This window comes from Panthera pardus, unplaced genomic scaffold (genome assembly GCF_024362965.1).
Source record: "Panthera pardus isolate Hobbes unplaced genomic scaffold, ASM2436296v1 HiC_scaffold_1, whole genome shotgun sequence".
NCBI lineage: Eukaryota > Metazoa > Chordata > Mammalia > Carnivora > Felidae > Panthera > Panthera pardus.
In genome coordinates this window covers 17,925,313-17,946,914 of record NW_026526654.1, presented here as the reverse complement: position 1 = coordinate 17,946,914, position 21,602 = coordinate 17,925,313, and the positions used below count along the sequence as shown (strand labels likewise).

Sequence of the window (21,602 nt, the reverse complement as noted above, 5' to 3'; positions counted from 1 at the left end):
AGGTACTGTCTACCCAAGTCTGTGTCTTTTCTGACATCTTTGGTCTTTCCATCTTGACTGATTTTCTTCCCTCTGCCTTCAAATAATCGACATCATCACCAATGAATGCTAAATACAGATACCTTTCAACAACTGTTGACTGCTTTTTTTTTTTTAGGCTTTTGTTTATTTTCACCTTTTAGCCCAATTTCTCAAATAGTTGATCTGCAGCTGCTGCTTTTCCTTGCTTATTACTTACTCTTTCCCAAATTGAAATATCTTGTCTGCTTCTACCAGTCTTCTCTAGCAGCTTTCTTCTGGAGTCAACCATGGCTTCCACGTAAATATACTCAGATCTGTTTTTAATGCTTCTTTTCTCTGGAGGCATTTGAAGCAGAACACTTTTTTGGGGATGAGATGGGAGGACATTAACTTTTTCATATCCTCATTTCTCAAAGCTACCTAATAATTGGGAGTTTTCTGCATATGTGTTTGTAGATAGTACTTTTGTTAAAATTGAATTTTATTGTCTTTAATAGATAATTTACATTTGTTTTGCCCTACAATAGCTGGGGTGAAGGCTGAGCTCCTGTAGCAAAGAGATGTTCATATGCAGTGGCCTAGATAAGCTGGACAATTCTTCATCTCCCAGTCAACAGGCTGACCAGTCTGAGCCGGTTGGGCAGCTGTCCACCATGAGGTCATTCAGGGTCCCAGGATCAGCCATCCCCTAGGCTGCTGTCTAATGTGAAGGTCTAGGTCCCTGCTACATCTGCTTCTAGCCACTCTTTGGTTGGGAAGTTAACCTCTTGCCCTAAACATCTTACTGAGCAAAGGCCTTGAGTGGAGAGTCAGTACTGAGTGTGGGGTTTATTTCTCTGTGCTTCCTAGGATCTTGGGTTCCCAATTCCTGGCCACCTTGCCGGCCCCAAACACTGTTCTTTGTCTCCTGGGTTCTGTGACATCTCCTGAAATTCCACTGGCATCCCTCCCTGTTGTCTTCCCTTTGCCCTCTCGGCCTCTTTACCCCAATAGTCAACAAAAGCCTGGAATTCTTGGTTGCCTTGACAACTCTCTGATGACGTTTCGTGTGTGTGTGTGTGTGTGTGTGTGTGTGTGTGTGTATAATTTGCTTTTCTAGTTCTCAGAAGCAAAGGTAGGCTATAAGCTACTTACAGTTGGAGGCAGAAGTATCCATGTACTTTTCAGACAGTTCAGTGTAACTGAAGTGATCATTGTTAGCATGTCACTTTAAATGATCGATTTAGGGATTCTGCCTCTTAAGAAATCCAGCACTGAGGTCTCGTGATCTTTTAAACAACCCCTTGAAAAAGGCAGGTTCTGTTTAAAAAAAAAAATTTTTTTTAATGTTTCTTTATTTTTGAGAGAGAGACCGAACGTGAGCGGGGGAGGAACAGAGAGAGAGGGAGACACAGAATCCGAAGCAGGCTCCAGGCTGTGAGTTGTCAACACAGAGCCGGACGCAGGGCTTGAGCTCATGTACTACAAGATCATGACTTGAGCCGAAGTCTAACGCTTAACTGAGTCACCCAGTCGCCCCTAGACAGGTGATTTTTATTCACCAAATGATTCTTTATTCTTGTTTTAAAGAAAGCCAAAGAGAGAGAATGCCCTCTGCCTAGAATCAACCACCTATGAATAATAGTTTTCATTGTTTAGGATTTTGCAGTTTGCGGAATATTTTTTTTACCTGCCATTTTCATCCCACAAATACTGCGTACCTTTTACATCCCTGTTTTATAGATGAGGGAACCAAGGAACACATTAACTAAATGCTTAAAATCACAAGCAGATTATTGACAGGACTAATTAAAATTAGGTTCCCAGACTGCTAGTCCTATCCAATATATTAACATGACCCCAAGTCAACTTTGTATATACATCATGGTATATAATGTATTTCTTAGAAGATCTATCCACAGTCCACTAGTTTTATTTACCTTAATAATATTGCTCTATTTTGTTACCTATCGTAACTTCTTTTTAAGGGCATTTTCAGTGCCTGGGGAAATGTATACGTGCTCCAAAGTGCAGCCAGGCGTATACATGTGCAGGTGCACAGGGAACATGCACCCTCAGCCTTCCTATGTAGTCTGAGCAGGAAGGAATTGAAACTTGATGCCTGTGCCCAGAGCACATTCTCTAACATTCTGGCATGGTTGTGTGATTCTAAAAATGATGTTCACACCCGGGCAGGTGACCTAAACAGTCCGCGGCCTCTGCGTCACAGGACATTACAGCTGTGAAGTCTTACATAACTCTTGGCATTGAGGTTCAAAAATGGATCACTTCGCTCACATAGTCTTCACGGACCTGTCCGAGTGGTTTATATTCGCCTACTGGCTCTAGCTCTATTCGTGAGACACGCGCATGGAATGTTCCTGCTTTTCTTCAGCCCCCTTGTTTACAGGCATTCCAGCCTCCTTGCTGTATACCCAGAGGCTCCCAAAGCCACAGCTGTCAGGATTCTAATCCCTTCCACAAGGACTCGCTGCCAGTGTATACAGTAGCAAACTGCGTGCTTCTGGGCTCGCCTTTCATGCACCCTCAGTGGTTTCTCCAGCAAAACAAAAGTTGTGGATGATACTTTTTAAACTTCTAGAAACTCAGCCCACCCGTTTAGGTAGGTCTGGATTTCACATTTAATGTTGAGCTTTAGGCAGACACGTGTAATAAACACTGCGTCTTTTAGTGGAAGAGGAACGAAGTCGGGGACAGAACGCGTGGCCACTGTTGCAGTTGTTTCACCAGCGACCGCGGGGATGTCATTTGACTTTTTGTTTTCTTTGTCAGCTGTAGGGAAAATAATTGGTCTTCTAACTTATTGAGGCATACTGCAAAGAAAAATGTGGTGGCTGTGAAAAGTGATTGGGGATCCCCGGAAGAACGGAGTGCTGTATAACTCCATGGTATTACAGGGATTACGTATGATAGGAGCCAAAACTGAGATGAAAAACATCAAATCATTTCTTCCCTAAATTGGAATAACAGCTTGTTTCAGCTTGTTCACAGGATATGCTCTATTTGAGAGGCACAGAATAATTAATTTTAAACATATTTGGTTCTTCAAAGTAGAAGCTACTTAAAAGACCATTTGGTGGTTGAGCTATTAGAACCTGGGTACTTCCTACTAATACAGTGATGGAAACAAGTGAACTTTATATCTACTGCTGTTTCAGATGAAAACTGTGGTTTTCACTACACTGAACAAAATCCATTTTCTCCCAATGTTTTAATCACCTCTTAAATGTTAAGATTGCTATCTGACCAGTCAGTATAAAGATGATGCCTTTTTTTGTGATAGCTAAGGTAGTCCCTGGTGAAGGATGTTTTCTTTCTCCAGTAGCTTCTAAAACTTCTGACTCTTCTCTGTAAGAATTTTTATTTGTATTGCATAGATTGTGTTTTGGTGGTCTATCTTAAATCCTGATTTATCAATATATGAAATTTTAATTGAATTTTCTATACTAGATTTGATGTTACTTAAGCTTTATTAGGTAAATATAAAAGCACTTAACACACTTTTGAATTATTACCATTTGATATTTTATTATATTATTTGCCTAGTTTTCAAGAAATGATCAAGAAAACGTCAATATATAGTCATCCATTAGTTCATCACTTAATGGATCCAGGAACTCAAAAAGGTAAATTATTTTATGTTTCTTTATGTAATTTAGCCAATTCTAAGAAGACAAACAACTAATAGAATATAAGTGCTTACGTTTGTGGTATTTACTAATGTCTTGCCTTTTTTGTTTTAAGTTTATTTATTTATTTATGAGGGAGAGAAAGAGAAAGAGAAAGAGAGAGAGAGAATCCCAAGCATTGGGCGTGGAGCCCAATGCGGGGCTTGATCTCATGACTATGAGATCATGACCTGGCCCCAAATCAAGGGTTGGATACTTAACTGACTGAGCCACCCAGGCACCCCAGCATCTTTTTTTTTTTTTTTTTTTTTTTTTTTTTTTTTTTTTAAGTTTATTTTTGAGAGAGAGAGGCAGGGAGGGGTAGAGAGACAGGGAGAGAGGATCCAAGCAGCCTCTGCACTGTCAGTGTGGAGCCCGACTCAGGGCTCTAACTCACAAACCATGAGATCATGACCTAAGCTGAAATCAAGAGTCAGTCGCTTAACTGACTGAGCCACCCAGGTGCCCCAGTGTTCTCTTTAAGACATTAGGGACTAGGACTTATCAATTGCATATTGTATCTTGGCTTGTATTTGCTAACCTGAAAAAATCTATAATAATGTGTGATGTCTACTGCTGTACCTATGGTCCTGATGATATGTTATAGATAATTTTGACAGACAAATTAGATATATAGACTTGCTAAGTACTTGGAGTCTTTTTTAAATATGAAAAAGTAGAATAAATTTTTCCTCACGTGCTACACACTAAATACATGATTGTGATTTCTAAGTTATTTCTTTTTAGATAGGAGGAGAGATAAAAGTAGTTTTAGGTGGGGCTGCAAGTTTTTATAAATGCCTGCATGAAAGATGATTTAGACTTATAGAAAAACATTTTAAGTCTGTGTTTATGGTTCCTCTGATGTATTAATTAGAGAAAAGTACATCATGCAATTTGATCTCTGAGGATAGAGGAATTTAAGTTTGAATTCTGCTGCAATAGTAGTTATTTGAAATTGATTTTTACATCATTTTAAGTATCAAGAGTGACTTTTCATGGGTTGTGTAATGCAACTGTCCCCATTGCCTTGAGATAAAAGTGCAGACAGACACTCTTGACCGCCTTGGAGGAGTGACTACTATGTTTTTGTAGAACATTTGTCATACAAATTTAATTATCTTGGCTTCTTTCTTCTTCTCTCTCCTTTATCTATACACTGTGGAAGTTTTCTATGAAATGTAGTCCTGCTTTTTAAATTTTTCCTTTTTTAGGCATACCAGGTGGCCTCTACCTAGGTGAGCATATCTTTAGGCCAAGAGAGCTGGGTGGGTGCCCAGTGTTGGCAGCCTACGTGGCTTCTACACAAACAGTTTTACTGTAGTGATTTTTGCAAACCTAAACATTTAAAGTCATGATCACTTGGAGAATCCAGCCGTTTAGGTGATTTGAATGAAGATGCGATTTCTGTGCAGTTTATGAATAAAATTTTGTCATTATCATTATCTTAGTAACAATACTTGGTTTCAACTGTGTGTACAATAATTTGGCAAGTTACAAAGGAAATGGAAGGGGTTCAAGGTAAGGTTGAGACAGAACTAGTATTAAAATATTTTATAACATGAGAAAACACACCCCATAATCATCTACAGAGCCAATTAAAGCTTTAAAAATATGTTCACAGGCAGAGTAAGTGTGTGCTGCTGGGGCATGAGAATCAGATGGCATTTTGTTGGAAAGACTTCCACTAACCAGTGGAACACTCACTTCTTGGGTGCTAAAGGATATTGACTTTCCCTGTCCTCACTCTTAAACTTAAGTGTCTTGTGCTTGGAAAAGATGGAGCAAACCCATAGCCCAGTTCTTCTATTTTGCCACTGTCCTGAAGGTCCAAGAATTCTAGGATGTCACCTAAATTATACACGGATTAAAGTTAGGACTCTGGTAGATACTAAAACGTCCTCTATCTGGTTTCTAATGCTACACCAAGAGTCCAAGCCGTGTAACACCTCATCCACATTAACTTTTCAAAATATCTTATGTTGCCTACCTCTCAACAGCCACTCTCCAGCTGTTAGCCCGCATAGCAATGTGTTACAAAATAGCTCTTCAGGGTCTGCAGTCTTGGAACAGGTTAGTCCTAACCCAAGGCTCAGTGATTTCTGTGCACGACTCCCAAATCGGCCTTACTGCCGTGTCAGATCAGAGCAGATACCAAAATGGGATTAAATGTTGCAGGAGATTTACCGGGGGAAGTGTTTGTGGAGAATAAGGAAGGAAGGAACAGAAGTGGGCAGGGGGAAGCCATCAGATCACGGTGCAGGTCTGACGTGTTCGAGAGGAGAGGGAGCGAGGCACCCACTAGGTACGGTCATCTGTGGAATGGGAGCGGGCTGGCTTTAGCGGGTAGCCCCAAGGGGAGACACGGCTTCTGAGGGACACAGCGGGAGCTGTCAGGCAGCTATGGTCCCAGCGGCAGGCTCCCTTAGTCTGAACAGCACACCTCTGTGGCCAGCATGTCCTACTGCAGGATAATCTGCATGATGTTTTTGCCTGTTGCAGATTTACACCCCCACCCAACCTATCTTTTCTGTCTCAGTTTATGGCAACTTCATTCCCTGACTACCCAGATATCTGGAATCAGCCTGGTCCTTCCTTATACCCTTCATCACTATCTCCCATCAATTTTACTGACTCCTGTTTCCCGACTCCTCATGCCCCCAGACAGCATCAGTCACCTTGATTCAGGTGTTTATTATTTCTTCTCATGACTGTCATAGCTGTCTTCCACCTGGCTGCCCCTACTCTAGGCCAGCTCCCCCTTCTTATCTTCTGTACATCTTTATAGCTACAGGATCTTTTCAAAAATTCAAATCTTGTCACATTTGCCTTGTGCTTAAAATTCCTCAGTGTCTCATTCTTTTCAATAGGACAAAATCAAGACTTCTTAGCATGACCTAAGAATTTTATCTCCTGCTACCCTCCCCCCCCCCCCCCCCCCCGCCCCCACTCATCCTACAATTTAGTTCTCAGAGTTTCCTAAACCGGAAAATTGGTCAAGAGTCTTTGCCAATGGGCCTTTGCACATGTTGTTTTCTCTGCATGACGTCTTGCCCTCTCTCATTTGACTCCAGGACTCATAATCATCAGGGCTCAGGTCCTTCTTTCCTGAGCTTTCTCTTTCTATTTTTGAGTGAACTAGTTAGATCTCTATTATAACAGGTATGTGTTACCCTATCTTTATATTCATAGTGCCCAGGTACTCAGTAAAATGAGTGGATGAATGAATTAGCTCTAACTGGGGCTGTTGGCTGGACTTACAATTTGCTCCTTAGCAATGATCTGTTTCTGGTCCCCAGTCAGTGGATTCTTTTCAGAACCAAGTATACTGTATTCTGTAGGGATATCAGGTGAAAACCTTCCACAAGCATCTTTATAAATCTTTCCAGAGTTGGATCAATGGCTTTTATAAGCCACATTACCTTAATATATAAAGAAGAAAGTTTTAGTAATTGTATTGCTGTTTAGGGGACATATCAAACTATAGTCTGAGGTGATATTTTTTACGTAGTAGGAGGAGTACGACCGCACATATAATTACTAATGTGAGAAATCATTCATAAGCAGCCTGAACAACTATTTGCTAAACTGACACATCCTCCACATGTTGAATAAACATAACTCTTAAATAACAGTCTGCCTCAGACGTCTTCAGAACACCAGGGTGAGTGTCACGTTTGCGTGTCCATTGCTACCCTCGAGGGGAGGATCTACCACAACTTCTACAGCTCGCGAAAGCAGGCTTGGCTCCTGGACCCAGTGTCGCCCTAGTTCAACTCTTGCGGCTCTTGCCAGGATCATTGCAATCGTGTTCTACTAATCAGCTTCCACCTAGCCTTCACTGCTGCTGTCAGAGCTAAATTTGCTCCTATCAATTCCTGCCACAGCTCCTCACCTGAGAAGCACACACTTGTTCCCTTTGTCCCCACAAGTCCAACCACAACTTGTCCCTGCAACCACTTATTTTCTACAACACCCCAACATGCACCTTGTACACCAACTCTGGGGGGCTTTTGACCACTCCCCGGGAACTTTCCTCTCCCTTGACCTTGCTTCCTTCCTTCTCTGCGTGGCCACCTACCTCTTCCCTCCTTCTTGAGAACAGCTTCTCCAGATTCTCCCACTACTGGTGCTTCCCAGAGCACTTTAGAAATACTTTTTATTGTGCTTGTCACACTTCATTCACATTTGTTTAGGTGTCTGTCCCCATGGGGATCCCAGCAAGCAAACTTTGAGTACAACTAATTTTGGTTCTTTTTTTCCTTTCCATTTGCATCCTGAGCCATCTAGTAAAGGGCGAACTGTCTTTCTTCTGTAAATGTAACCTCATTTGATCCACTGCATCAAAGTGACGCCTCTGTATATTCTTGAAACTAAGCAGAACTCCAGACAAAAAATATTTGTGAAATCTTCTCGGGGATTAGTTTTAACATCAGGCCCAAGACCTTGACATTGCTGAGACATCCAGAATTCTTTCAGGTTAGCCTGTGACCATTTACTAATTGGAAAATAAAATCTTTAACGTCTTTTTTTTTTTTTTTTTAATCTCTAGCTATTTCTAAAAAGCACATGACATTCATCTTTGAATAGAAGATTCAGTTGAATGACAAGGCTCTTTCATTTAGTAGAGGGGTTTTTACTTTAAATTTTGCTGACGGGTTTTCATGACAACCCTTAAATGGAAGCTTAAATTCACCTGTCAGAGCTATTAAAGACATTTTTTTTGGGGGGGGGGGGAGGGTGTACTTCTGTGATCTGACCCTTCCATTTATTACTGTTGTTATTGACCTTAAAAGTATAAAAGAGAAGAATCTAGACAGAGCTCCTGTTTTTGAAGGCTTACTACAATCCAGTCTGAAGTGAATTTTCCTCTTAAGAAAAGCATCATCATAATGTAGCAGAATTCTGCTAATTTTCACTTCATACTTGAAACACCTTTAATTCTCAGGAGAACAAGAGCACCTGGTAGATTTTATTCGCTGTCAGCAAAGATTTTAATAGCAGGAAAATGGTGCTTAAGACTTTTTTGTATCAAAGAGCATTAAAATAAGTAAGCCCGAAATAGCAACATAGTTAATTGTAATGCTGTCTTAATTATGTTTTATTTATAATTTGTTTTGATATTTGTTTCAATATTAAATTCATTAATAATACTCTTAAGATTATAGTAGATAACTTTTATCTAAAAGTAAAGATAATCAGAAGCTTTCTGCTTTTTGTATGGGAAAGTCAAGATTCAACATTTTTTTTTTTTTTTTTTTTTTTTTTTTTTTTTAAGATTCAACATTTTGTGTAACATGACTCAGTTTTAGTTACTTGTCCCAGGGCCTAAGTGCTAGGTAACAAGGGGAGAATATGTGTGGAAAAAATATTCTTCAGAAATATAAATTAGAATTCCATTGTATGATAATGATACTACTTTTTGGAAAAAATTTCTCTTCAAATCTTAACTAAAGGCCAAAGAATATCTATTGATTCATTAATCTTCTTAAGATTCATTCCCATATTCAACAAATAACCAAGCATTCATTTTATTTTATTAAAAATTGTTTTTAAACGTTTATTTTTGAGAGAGAGAGAGAGCGCGTGAGCGCATGAGTGAGCGGGGGAGGGGCAGAGAGAGACACACACAGAATCTGAAGCAGGCTCCAGGCTCTGAGCTGTCAGCACACAGCCCAATTCAGGGCTCGAACCCACGAACCGTGAGATCATGACCTGAGATGAAGTCGGACACTCAATGGACTGAACCACCCAGGCGCCACATAAGCATGTATTTTAAAAAACATATTCTTTGAATATTATGTTTGGAGGATAGATTTCTGCTTTTTATTACAAGTTTCATGTAAGAATGCCCTTATAACTAACGCAGCTCTTTCCACTGGATTTCAGCTCAGAGGCTCTTGTCATCAAAGCGGTGATATTGCTAAAACTTAATATTAAACATGTCTTTTGATTTAAATAAATAACTACTGTTAAAATTGTTATTTAAATCTTTAAATAGAAGTTTATGCTGAAAAACAGTAAAGTTTTAAGATAGAAATAACTGCGTGTGTGTGGTGGGTGTATTTGCTTTTTTTTTTTTTTTTTTTAACATTTATTCAGTTTTGATAAACAGAGAGACAGAGCATGAGCGGGGGAGGGGCAGAGAGAGAAGAAGACACAGAATCCAAAGTAGGCTTCAGGCTCTGAGCTGTCAGCACAGAGCCTGACATGGGGCTTGAACTCAAGAACAGTGAGATCATGACCTGAGTGGAAGTCGGACTCTTAACTGACTGAGCCACCCAGGTGTCCCAACTTTTAAAATCGTACATATTACATCTAGACAAATTATTTCAAAAGCCAAATTTGGTACATTGTAGTTTCCTGTTATAAATTATACTAAATTTTTCTGAGACTTACTTCTTAAGGAATGCCTATAGTATTTGTATATTATTTAAATGTAGAGGAGACTAGTAATATAAAACATTATCAATTAAATTTTATTCAACCTGACAATATTTTCTGTATGATACATGGCATCCTAGGTATATAATTAATTTTGAATGACCACATATGGGTAGAGTTGTACTCTTTTCAGTATATAAGCAATTAATAGTGGCCATTGTTTCATTAATCTCTTTGGAGATCCTTTATTTTGGAAAGTGTAAATAATTTGATTATAATAATATATTCACATCTATATTTTTAGATCTCACTTCTTTATGAAGGTAAAGATGTAGTCATTCTTAAAAAAATGACTAGTTTTGTTTATTTAGAAAGACTGTAAAAAAACAGGAATCATCTGCTATTACACTCTTGTTAGGACAGCAGCACTAATCTGGTCTACTAACCTTTAAAAGAAAGTGCAACGTCAGAGATGTCAGGTTGTAGCAGTAAATATTCACTGGCAAAGTTTTTATATCAAAGATTAGAACTTTAGGAGACACTCCTGGGATTTAGTGTACTCTAACATCTATTAATCCCTGATACCTTGGGTAACTTCTCAGAAAGCACTGCATTTACAGAGAGTATGCTAGGAGGTCCAAGAAGGCACATTCAGCTAAAGGTCAGGGAAGCAATTAATGTTCTCTGCTTTTCCCTAAAGAACATCCACAGCAAATCTGCCTCCTCCCCTACCCCATTTTAGCAAGGCATGCGAATATAATGAGATGAAAGTTAAAGTTCAAGAAAAGCATATTACCAACATTATTTGGTTCTTAGAGTCCTTCTTGCATGTGAATGCATGCCATCATTGAAAAAGTGCAGTGCAATTGATTACAAGGGTGGCTTTTACTAAAAGTATTGGTTTTTCATTTCTTAAGTTTTTCTAGATCTCTGCCAAGGGTCAGTGTTTGTGATGCTGTAGATTGGAGTGTAGACTGGGCCCTTCCTATAGTGTGCTGTTAAGTTAGAGTGTTTTGGGGGTGATACATGGTTCTGTGTGGATCCTTGGAAGGACTCTACTGAAGGATCACAGAATTTAGGACGGGAAATCATGTTGACAGGAAGTCCTTCCTGTGACTGTGGCCTCTGAAGCAAGTTTTCAACAATGTCAAACTTGATCTACCTCCATCTTGCCATTCTGCTCCCCGAACACTAGGGAATGATGTTACTGAAGCTAAGAGGACAGAGCTGGCAATAACATCTTCTCTTAGGACTCAGGGACTCAAGACTCTCACTTCTATTCTTGCCTCAGTGCAATGGAGAAGTTTGAAAACCACTTGAGGCTTTCACATGCTCTTGAGTCCAGAATTTTTAAGACTGGCACTGGGGCCATGTATGTATTTGCATATTTTGCCCTTTGCTAAAATTTTGGAACACATTTTAAAAATAGAAGTTTGCTCACCATGAAGCTTACTTTTAGGAATAATAGACAAAAAAATTGGTGTCAGATTTTGGCTTAATATTGAGAAGAATTTTCAATAGTCACATTTTCTAAATGCACCTCGTGAAGTAGCACATTTATCTTCACTGGAAATGCTGAAAGAGGTTGCACAAGCTGACTATGTAGTTTACACCCAACAGGAACATGAGGTTCCCAAATTAGGTGTAAGGTTCGGCTAGAAGGTATCTGAGGTGTTTTCCATCTTGACATTCTAGGATTCTATGACATTTTAATTTTGAGTGGTGCATCTGTTTTAAAACTTTGAATAGTTGCAATGTTGGAAACTGAAAGTTTTTAACTTTTTGAGATTTGGGAAATAAATTTTCTAGCAGGAGCTTATTTTCTATGAAGACCAGAATGAGGAGTTTTTATACTGCTCCCCAGTTTTTTGGAAATACTTGTATTTGTTATTTGTTTATTTACTTGCTTATTTTTGGATATCAGGATTGAGGTGTGAGTTAATCATCCCCATCAGGTCATGATGCACTCTCATCAGGCAAGACTCCACTGTTGTATGTATATCTGTCTGTATGTTCCTTCCTTCCTTCCTTCCTTCCTTCCTTCCTTCCTTCCTTCCTTCCTTCCCTCCTTTATTCCTTCCTCCCCTCCCCTCCCCTCCCCTCCTCCCCTGCCCTCCTCCCCTCCCCCGCCCTCCTCCCCTCCCCCTCCTTTCTCCTTCCCTCCTCCCCTCCCCCCCTCCTTTCTCCTCCTCCCCTCTCCCCTCCCTTCCTTCCCTCCCCTCCCCTCCCCTCCTTCTTCTTTTACCTGTTAAGAACTATGTTGAAGAGAACTAGACCCAGATTCAGTGCTGGGGTGGGGGAAGTGGCCAGAAGGACTAGCCAGACTCAAAAGCACAGAAACAAGACTTGAAAAGTCAATGGAATTTAATGATTGGTATAAGAAATAAATAGCTTCTCCGTTAATGCAAATCATAGATCAAAGGTTAAACTTAAGACACAGTTCCTTTGTGAAGACATCCCTTAGTAACCACCACCATGGTGAGTTACCCATTCTTTATTTAACTCTGGAATTTTCTTTTATTCCCCAGCTTTACTGAGGCATAATCGACTATTAAATAGAGGTTATATACATTTAAGATTTATGATTGATGTTTTGAGAGATATATATATATATATATGTATACATATATATACATACACACACCCTTATATATTATATATATGTATAGATATATATTATATATGTATGTATATGTATGTGTATATATGTATATATATATTATATATGTAAAAATATATATATGTCTATATGTATAGATATATAGAAATGAACATGACAAGCTAATTAACATATCCATCACTTCACGTTGTTACTGTTGTTTTTTTTTTATAAGAACACTTAAGATCTACTCTCTTAGCAAATTTCAAGTATACATTATTATTAACTGTAGTCACCATGCTCTACATTGGATCTCTAGAACTATTCATCTTGCATAAAGGAAACTTTGTACCCTTTGACCACTATCTCCCCCTTGCCCCTAGCCCTGCCCCTGGCAATCACCGTTCTACTCTCTGCTTCTATGAGGAAGTATAGAATTTTCTGTCTGGTACCTCACAATCCAGTATTTTTGTTTACATGATGATCTTGTTATATTATTAGTTTCATGACCAAAGTACAATAACAATTATAATAATGATAATAATTTATCAAGCTTTAGGTAGCAGTCAAAGTGCTAAGCACTTTACATGAATCATCTTATTTAAAGCTCCCAACACTCTTTGATGTAGATTCTTCTGTCACGTTTTACAAATAAGGAAATAGAGACTTAGAGGTGTGTATCTTGCTCCGTAACTAATTTGTTAAGTTCTTAGAGATGGCTAGTTTTTAAAAGTTACATTATAGCTTTTTGGGAGTAGAGAAGGAGCTTTGGAGCCACCAAAAAAAGAATTCAAATTTAGCTCCTTCATTTACAAGTTGCATGAGATTGGTCAAGTTAATAAAGCTCTCTGAATCTTAGTTTTGTTATCTGTAAAAGTACAAAGAATAATGCCTTACCTCACAAAACTGTTGCAAAAATTACATGAAATAAAAAGAAATTACATGAAGTAACATATATAATATATTTAACATGGTCTGGCATGTTTAAAATGTGCTCAGTAACTGGTGATGTTGCCTATGAACCTTATGCAGTGTCCTGGATGTTAAGATGCCATTAATTGCCCCAAAGTAATGTACTTAAAATAAGTAATAATAAAATAATACAAGGGTATATTGTTGGATGGTATTGAATATCTTTTGTCATAAAGGGAATACTATGATGCATTTTTGAAATAGCTGCAATTGCATTGTGTAGCCAATATGAATAGTCAAGATCTTATGTTTCATTGCCAGTCTTTCTCTTGTTTTAGATAAATAGATTGGTAGCCTTTGAAAATCATTGCTTTTTTAAAAAATATCAATTATTGTTTGTTTCACATGGCTTTGCAGAAATGAATAATGGTGATTTCAACTTTGGTGAAAATCAGAAAGCTGTGGACATATGAAATGTTAGCTTGTAGTATGAGTTATTTTAAAATAGTTCACCTTGCTATTATACTGCAGATAAGGTCAATGAATATTCAAAAGTAACTTAGAATAAGTAGAAATGCTACATTTCCATCAGTTCTTTTTCCTGGTTTTTACTAACACAACAACCACAACCATTAACTTCTTCTTTTCCTTTCAGAGAAGGGAGATGATGACAGCAAGAAAGTGGTTGCAGAGATCATGGCAAGATGTTTTGTTCCAAGTTTAATAACAACCACCTCCTGGGAGGGATTTCATTTTGTTGGTCATGAGATTCGAATTACCGAAGCCATGGATTCTTACGGTGCTGTTGTTTGGCCATCGGTATAATTTCACATAGAATTTGCTACCTTTCAATGATTTTTCAACCAGTTTTGTTCATTACTGTGTACTATTTGGAAGAGAGAAAATAGGTTCTATTGTTCTAGTTTATGACCTCAAACAGCACTAAAACTTAGGAAAACGCTTCCAGCAATCAGTTCTATTTTTGACTTGAAGGGTTGATTGACAACGAGCACTGTTTACACTGCCAGTGTTTTGTGACCATTGGAGTTTAGAAAAGCAAACATTTTTATTTCCCATTAAAACTGGCTCCATTTGAGTTAAATAGTCATAATGAAATCTATTAGTCTCAACATGCAGAGTGTTCTAAAATGTCACCAGTCCTTTACCAATTGTCCATGAAGGGGACAGACCACCCCCTACCACTGTCTGCCCCAATCCCACACACTTCTTTGAAATGACTATTATTATTAGAAGTTGCTTTCTTTGTTTTATTTTATTTTTAAAAAAATGTTTATTTATTTTTGAGAGAGTACGAGTAGAGGAGGGTCAGAGAGAGAGAATCCCAAGCAGGCGTCACTGTCAGCACAGAGCCTGAAATGGGCCTTGAACCTACGAACCATGATCATGACCTGAGCAGAAGTTGGTCATTCAACTGACTGAGCCACCCAGGCACCCCAGAAGTTGCTGTCTTTAAAGATAATCAGGGGCATCTGGGTGACTCAGCTGGTTGAGCATCTGACTTCGGCTCAGGTCATGATCTTGCAGTTCATGAGTTTGAGCCCCGTGTTGGGCTCTGTGCTGACAGCTCAGAGCCTGGAGCCTGCTTCAGATTCTGTGTCTCCCTCTCTCCACCCGCCCCCTTCTTCTGCTCTGTCTCTCAAAAATAAAAAGAAAAAACATTAAAAAAAATTTAAAGATAATCAAACCTACACAATTGAGTTCCATAGTTTCATTTCTCTTATCTCCCCAACAGTACCCAAGGACTTTTTCTAGTCTAAATATTGAACCTATTGGAGGATGTACCTCTGTTGTGATGTGTACGTACACACACACATGTTCACACATGTACATACATATAGTATTAGTGTATATGGTGTATTTATCTAATAGACTTTAATTTCAGTTTCTGTTGTTACTTGCCGAGAACTTTTTTTTTTTTTTTTTTTTTTTAACTTTCATAGGCCCTTGTTCTATGCTATTTTCTGGAAACAAATGTAAAGCACTATAATATGGTTGACAAAAATGTGATTGAAATTGGAGCTGGAACAGGGCTGGTCTCCATCGTGGCAAGTTTACTTGGTAAGTAGGGACTCTTGATTGAATTGGGTCAGAGAATTACATGATCAGATGCAATTACTTGCTTTTGCTGTCTAGTTTACTATAACCTAGGCTAATTTTTAGCTCCTTAATTGTTTGAATGGGCTTCATCAAGAAACACTGCCAATTTTATTTATTTATTTTTTTGTTTGTTTGTTTTGAGACAGAGACAGAGACAGCGAGTGGGGAGGGGCAGAGAGGGAGAGAGAGAATCTCAAGCAGGCTCTACACTGTTAGCACAGAGTTTGATGTGGGGCTCGAACTCACGAAACCACGAGATCATGACCTGAGCTGAAACCAAGAGCCAGACACTTAAGCGACTGAGTCACCCAGGCATTCTGAAACACTGCCAATTTTAAAGTCACCTTACTGGTTTCTTTCAGAATTTTCTGTGAAGTTGTATTAATTCTGCTCATGGAGAACCAAGTCACGAGTGTATTGTAACTGGGAGCTGTGTTCAGGCCTCCTGGCTGCTAGGGGAGTCATGTGGGATACAAGGCCCAGGGGGATGTCTTGCTGCTGGCTCTGGCCATCTTTGTTTAAATGGTAGCCCTGTTTCAACATTCCTGAGCAGCCAGATATTCCTTTTGGGTTTTGGAGCCCTGTGCTTTCGTGAAAAAGCACCTGTTGGAAGAGAGAAGGAGTATTATCAATCATGTCTGCTTCTAATTTTAGGTGTTTCCCCTTGAATTTCTTTTCCCAGCTCATCTCTGTTCTTTTTCTGGGACCCCTTCTTCTCTTACCAGTGTTCTCTTGTCTCATGGAATGTGTGACAGTCCCTACATACGCCTGAGCCTGCTTCACTTCCTCTCTTGTTGTTACCTGTTGCATTGCCTCTGTTTAGCTGCCTTCTCTGATGGGTGCTCCCCAAGTCTGTCTTGGTTTTCTTGATCTTTAGAAGTGCACACCTGCCAGTCTACAATCTTGAAAGGAATTCAAAATTTAGCAATTTACAATTTTCTAAATGCTGGGGAAATATAGGACCCTTGAAGTCTTCCATATATATTTTAAAATTGCTTCTTCAGATATTGCTTTCTGAAGTCAGTATTCCATTTAGTATGGGTACTCAGAGGTACTACTGGATTTGTACCCAAAGGCTTCCTGATCAGGAGCACATTTGTGCTTCAGAAAGTCATTTGTTCCATTAAAAATAATTGGTCCTTTTAGGCTACTTGTATAACTTAACACAAATAACAAAAGATGGAGACGGATGGTGTTCTGCTCTCTAGACACAAAGATCTTCATAGTCAGGTAGTTCATATTCACTCTGGGCAGTTGGAGGTGGGGTGGGGGGAGGTCTTCCTGATCTTGGGATTTTAAAAAGATTTGTTGAAAATGATAGACCCACCCACACTAGAATGTGACAATTCATATTTCTCTGATTCTACCAATGATACGCATGTTTCATATTTCCCACAAAACATAATCAATGGCCAGAGAAACTTGTCATCATGACTAAGGAGTGGTTTCTTTTTTTTTTTTTAAATTTTTTTTTTTTTTCAACGTTTTTTTTTTAATTTATTTTTGGGACAGAGAGAGACAGAGCATGAACGGGGGAGGGGCAGAGAGAGAGGGAGACACAGAATCGGAAACAGGCTCCAGGCTCCGAGCCATCAGCCCAGAGCCTGACGCAGGGCTCGAACTCACGGACCGCGAGATCGTGACCTGGCTGAAGTCGGACGCTTAACCGACTGCGCCACCCAGGCGCCCCAAGGAGTGGTTTCTTAACTGGTCTGGGCTGTGCTATACTTCTCTCCCAGTTCTGCTTTCTTATTTCTTACACCAGTCTCTTCTTGTCTGATGATGTGGAATTGGCCAGTCCCTAGATTTATTTACACGTTATATTCAGTCTCTGCTACTGCTCAAATTTTACTTTAAGGCCCAAATTTTATTGGTTATTGGTTTTTACAATTTTGCCTCTTCCAATTTCTTCCTGAAAATGACCACTACTATTCGCTTTTCACTCAGAGGCTGTGCACATCTTCTTCATATGCGTATTCTGTCCTGCATCTGTGGTCCTTGGCTGTAGGAACACTATGTGTGTGTCAGGGCTAGGTTTTAAACATCTTTTGATGGGAAGATTCATATTTGTAAAGTGGTCAAGCTGAGAACTTGGGCATAAACATGGATGTCATGACATTTCCAATGTAATTGCATTAAAAATTCTTTCTGCACCTGAGTGCCTCCTGTTCAATGATAGAATGCCCATGTAATATACTCTCATTTCGGTTCACATTACTTGGGCTCAGCATTCTTTTAGCAAATAACCTATGCACTGCAAATAACCTATGTACTGAAATAACCTATTTCAGCAGTGACTTCTGATTTTTCCATTGAGGGTTCCAAATACTTTTTTCTTTAATTTTTATTATTTTATTTTTAATTTATTTATTTTTAAATTTACATCCAAGTTAGTAGCATATAGTGTAAATGATTTCAGGAGTATATTCCTTAATGTCCCTTATGCATTTAGCCCATCCCTCCTCCCACAACCCCTCCAGCAACCCTCTGTTTATTCTCCATATTTAAGAGTCTCTTATATTTTGTCTCCCTCCCTGTTTTTATATATTTTTGCTTCCCTTCCCTTATGTTCATCTGTTTTGTATCTTAAATTCTTCATATGAATGAAGCCAAATGATATTTGTCTTTCTCTGACTAATTTTGTTTGCATTAATACCCTCTAGTTTCATCCACACAGTTGCAAATGGCAAGATTTCATTCTTTTTGATTGATGAGTAATACTCCATTGTACATATATACCACATCTTCTTTATCCATTCATCCAACGATGGACATTTGGGCTCTTTCCATACTTTGGCTATTGTTGATAGTGCTGCTATAAACATGGGGGTGCATGTGTCCCTTCGAAACAGCACACCTGTATCCCGTGGATAAATGCCTAGTAGTGCAATTGCAGGGTCGTAGGGTAGTTCTATTTTTAATTTTTTGAGGAACCTCCATACTGTTTTCCAGAGTGGCTCCACCAGCTTGCATTCCCACCAGCAGTGCAAGAGATCCTCTCTCTTCGCATCCTTGCCAACATGTTGTTGCCTGAGTTGTTAACGTTAGCCATTCTGACAGGTGTGAGGTGGTATCTCATTGTAGTTTTGATTTGTATTTCCTTGTGGATGAGTGATGTGGAGCATTTTTTCATGTGTCGGCTGGCCATCTGGATGTCTTCTTTGGAGAAGTGTCTATTCATGTCTTCTGACCATTTCTTCACTGGATTATTCACTTTTTGGGTGTTGAGTTTGATAAGTTCTTTATAGATTTTGGATCCTAACCTTTTGTCTGATATGTCATTTGCAAATATCTTCTCCTATTCTGTCGGTTGCCTTTTAGTTTTGCTGATTGTTTCCTTGGCTGTGAGAGATTTTTTATTTTGATGAGGTCCCAATATTTCATTTTTGCTTTTGTTTCCCTTGCCTCGGGAGACAGACGTGTTGAGTAAGAAGTTGCTGCGGCCAAGATCAAAGAGGTTTTTGCCTGCTTTCTCCTTGAGGATTTTGATGGCTTCCTTACATTGTCTTACATTGAGGTCTTTCATCCATTTTGAGTTTGTTTTGGTGTCTGGTGTAGGAAAGTGGTCCAGGTTCATTCTGCATGTCGCTATCCAGTTTTCCCAGCACCACTTGCTGAAGAGACTGTCTTTATTCCATTGGGTATTCTTTCCTGCTTTGTCAAAGATTGGTTGGCCATACATTTGTGGGTCCATTTCTGGGTTTTCTATTCTGTTCCATTGATCTGAGTGCCTATTTTTGTGCCAGTACCATACTATCTTGATGATTACAGCTTTGTTATACAACTTGAAGTCTGGGATTGTGATGCTTCCAGCTTTGGTTTTCTTTTTCAAGATTGCTTGGCTATTCGGGGTCTTTTCTGGTTCCATACAAATTTTAGGATTATTTGTTCTAGCTCTGTGAAGAATGCTGGTGTTATTTTGATAGGTATTGCATTGAATATGTAGATTGCTTCGGGTAGTGTTGACGTTTTATCAATATTTGTTTTTCCTATCCAGGAGCATGGAATCTTTTTTCCATTTTTTTGTGTCTTCTTCAGTTTCTTTCATAAGCTTTCTATAGTTTTCAGTGTATAGATTTTTTATCTCTTTGGCTAGATTTATTCCTAGGTATTTTATGGTTTTTGATGCAGGAGTTTCCAAATACTTTGACTTTTCCCTTTCTCTAGATTATTTTTCTCCTAGTGTATAGTAAATAGAAAATAACAACAGAAATAATAATAAAACAAAAACCCCAGGAGAACAGAAAATGCAATGGAGTGCAAAAGTACCATGGGAATCTAATTTTTTTTAAGGGGACGTATAAGGCTACTTTAGCATCTGTGTTGAAGAGATTTCCTTCCTGTGTGTAGTGATCAGTCGTTTCCGTGGGGTTAGCGATTGTGCAGAATTGTAAATGCATGTTGGCCTGAAACCTGATTGTTTTACCTTATCCCTCGAGGATTACTTTTCCTACTGTTCTTTGTTTCATAGGTGCACATGTGACTGCCACAGATTTACCCGAATTACTTGGAAACCTGCAATATAATATTTCCCGAAACACCAAAATGAAATGTAAGCATTTGCCTCAGGTTAAAGAACTCTCCTGGGGTGTAGCTTTAGATGAGAACTTCCCCAGATCTTCCAACAATTTTGACTACATCCTGGCAGCTGATGTTGTCTACGCTCATCCTTTCCTGGAAGAACTCCTCATTACCTTTGACCATCTGTGCAAAGAAACTACCGTCATCCTCTGGGTCATGAAATTCAGGTTGGAGAAAGAAAATAAATTTGTAGATAGATTTAAGGAGTTATTTGACCTGGAGGAGATTTCCAGTTTCCCCAGCCTGAATATTAAGTTGTATAAAGCTGTGAAGAAAAGCCGGAGGAGTGCAAGGAAAGGAAAGGTGGTTTCCAGAAGAGTGTTCCTTTAAAGAAGACCCTGGATGATCTGATGTAGCAGTGACTTTCCCAAGTCACTTGCCTCATAAACTTGCCTCACCCCAGACAGGAATTTTCCCACATATAGCACCTGAGTCTAGAAGATGGCTAAGCTGTACCGTGTGGTCATTGGTTAGGACAGAGTTGACTTTTCTTATCCCTCAATAGCACCATTTATTATTATTATCATTTTATTAAATGGTACTATTGTTTGTAATGTGTAATTGTAGGATAATTTTTAATATCTCTAAAATGAACATTGCTATTGCTTTAGACATGAGCTTATCTGATTCTCTCTTTAGAAATAAAGAAATGGATTACAATGGGATCTGCAAGTAAATCTGAAAAGGCAGATACATAATATAATGGTAACTAGGAGATTAATTTTGTGGTTTTCCTTAGTGCCACCTTATAGGTGGTCAGTGGTCTCTGCTTGGCAGGGTAGGCCTCGAGCACAACCTCTGAAATCAATCATGCATGTGGAGCTGAGGTCACAGGCAAGGACATTTCATTCTAGTAAATGAAAAATGACTGGAGGCAAACATTAACACAGTTGAGATTTTGGAGAAGTAATTGTTTAATTTTCAAGCCATGTACAGTTATGTTGTATCACAGAGAGAGAAATAAATATAAAAACTTTGGGTTGAAAATACACATGAAAAGATTTGGGCTCCTAAACTCAAATCACCAGATACAGGGCTGGTTTTAAAGTTTAAAGCTTTTCTGATGCACATATATAGACCTGGATACCTGAAATCCTACGTGATTTTCTTCACACAGACCTTAGAGATTAGAACAAAGACCGCTGTAATTAAAGTCAGTGCAAGGAGGGTAAAAAATGAGGATTCTGTACCAGTGGTTCAGACTCCATTGGTTGGTGGTTATCACTTTTGTGATGTTCCTCAGGCTGGTACTTCTTCTCCTAAGCCCAGCCCTGTGCTTTGCTGGAAGTTGTCAGCCACTCAGGGTCCAGCAGAGCTGA

At 39.0% G+C, this 21,602-nt stretch overlaps 1 protein-coding gene across 1 annotated transcript; it reads left to right on the top strand.

Annotated features, from left to right (window-relative positions):
• The first annotated feature begins 219 nt into the window (after window positions 1-219).
• On the top strand, window positions 220-20,895 carry LOC109264094 (putative methyltransferase-like protein 21E). Its single transcript, XM_019443933.2, has 5 exons — window positions 220-2,623; window positions 3,568-3,647; window positions 14,240-14,403; window positions 15,546-15,663; window positions 20,174-20,895. Exons 2-5 carry the CDS (start codon window positions 3,578-3,580, stop codon window positions 20,611-20,613), a joined length of 792 nt encoding a protein of 263 aa, XP_019299478.2. The 5' UTR covers window positions 220-2,623; window positions 3,568-3,577; the 3' UTR covers window positions 20,614-20,895.
• Window positions 20,896-21,602: the final 707 nt, after the last annotated feature.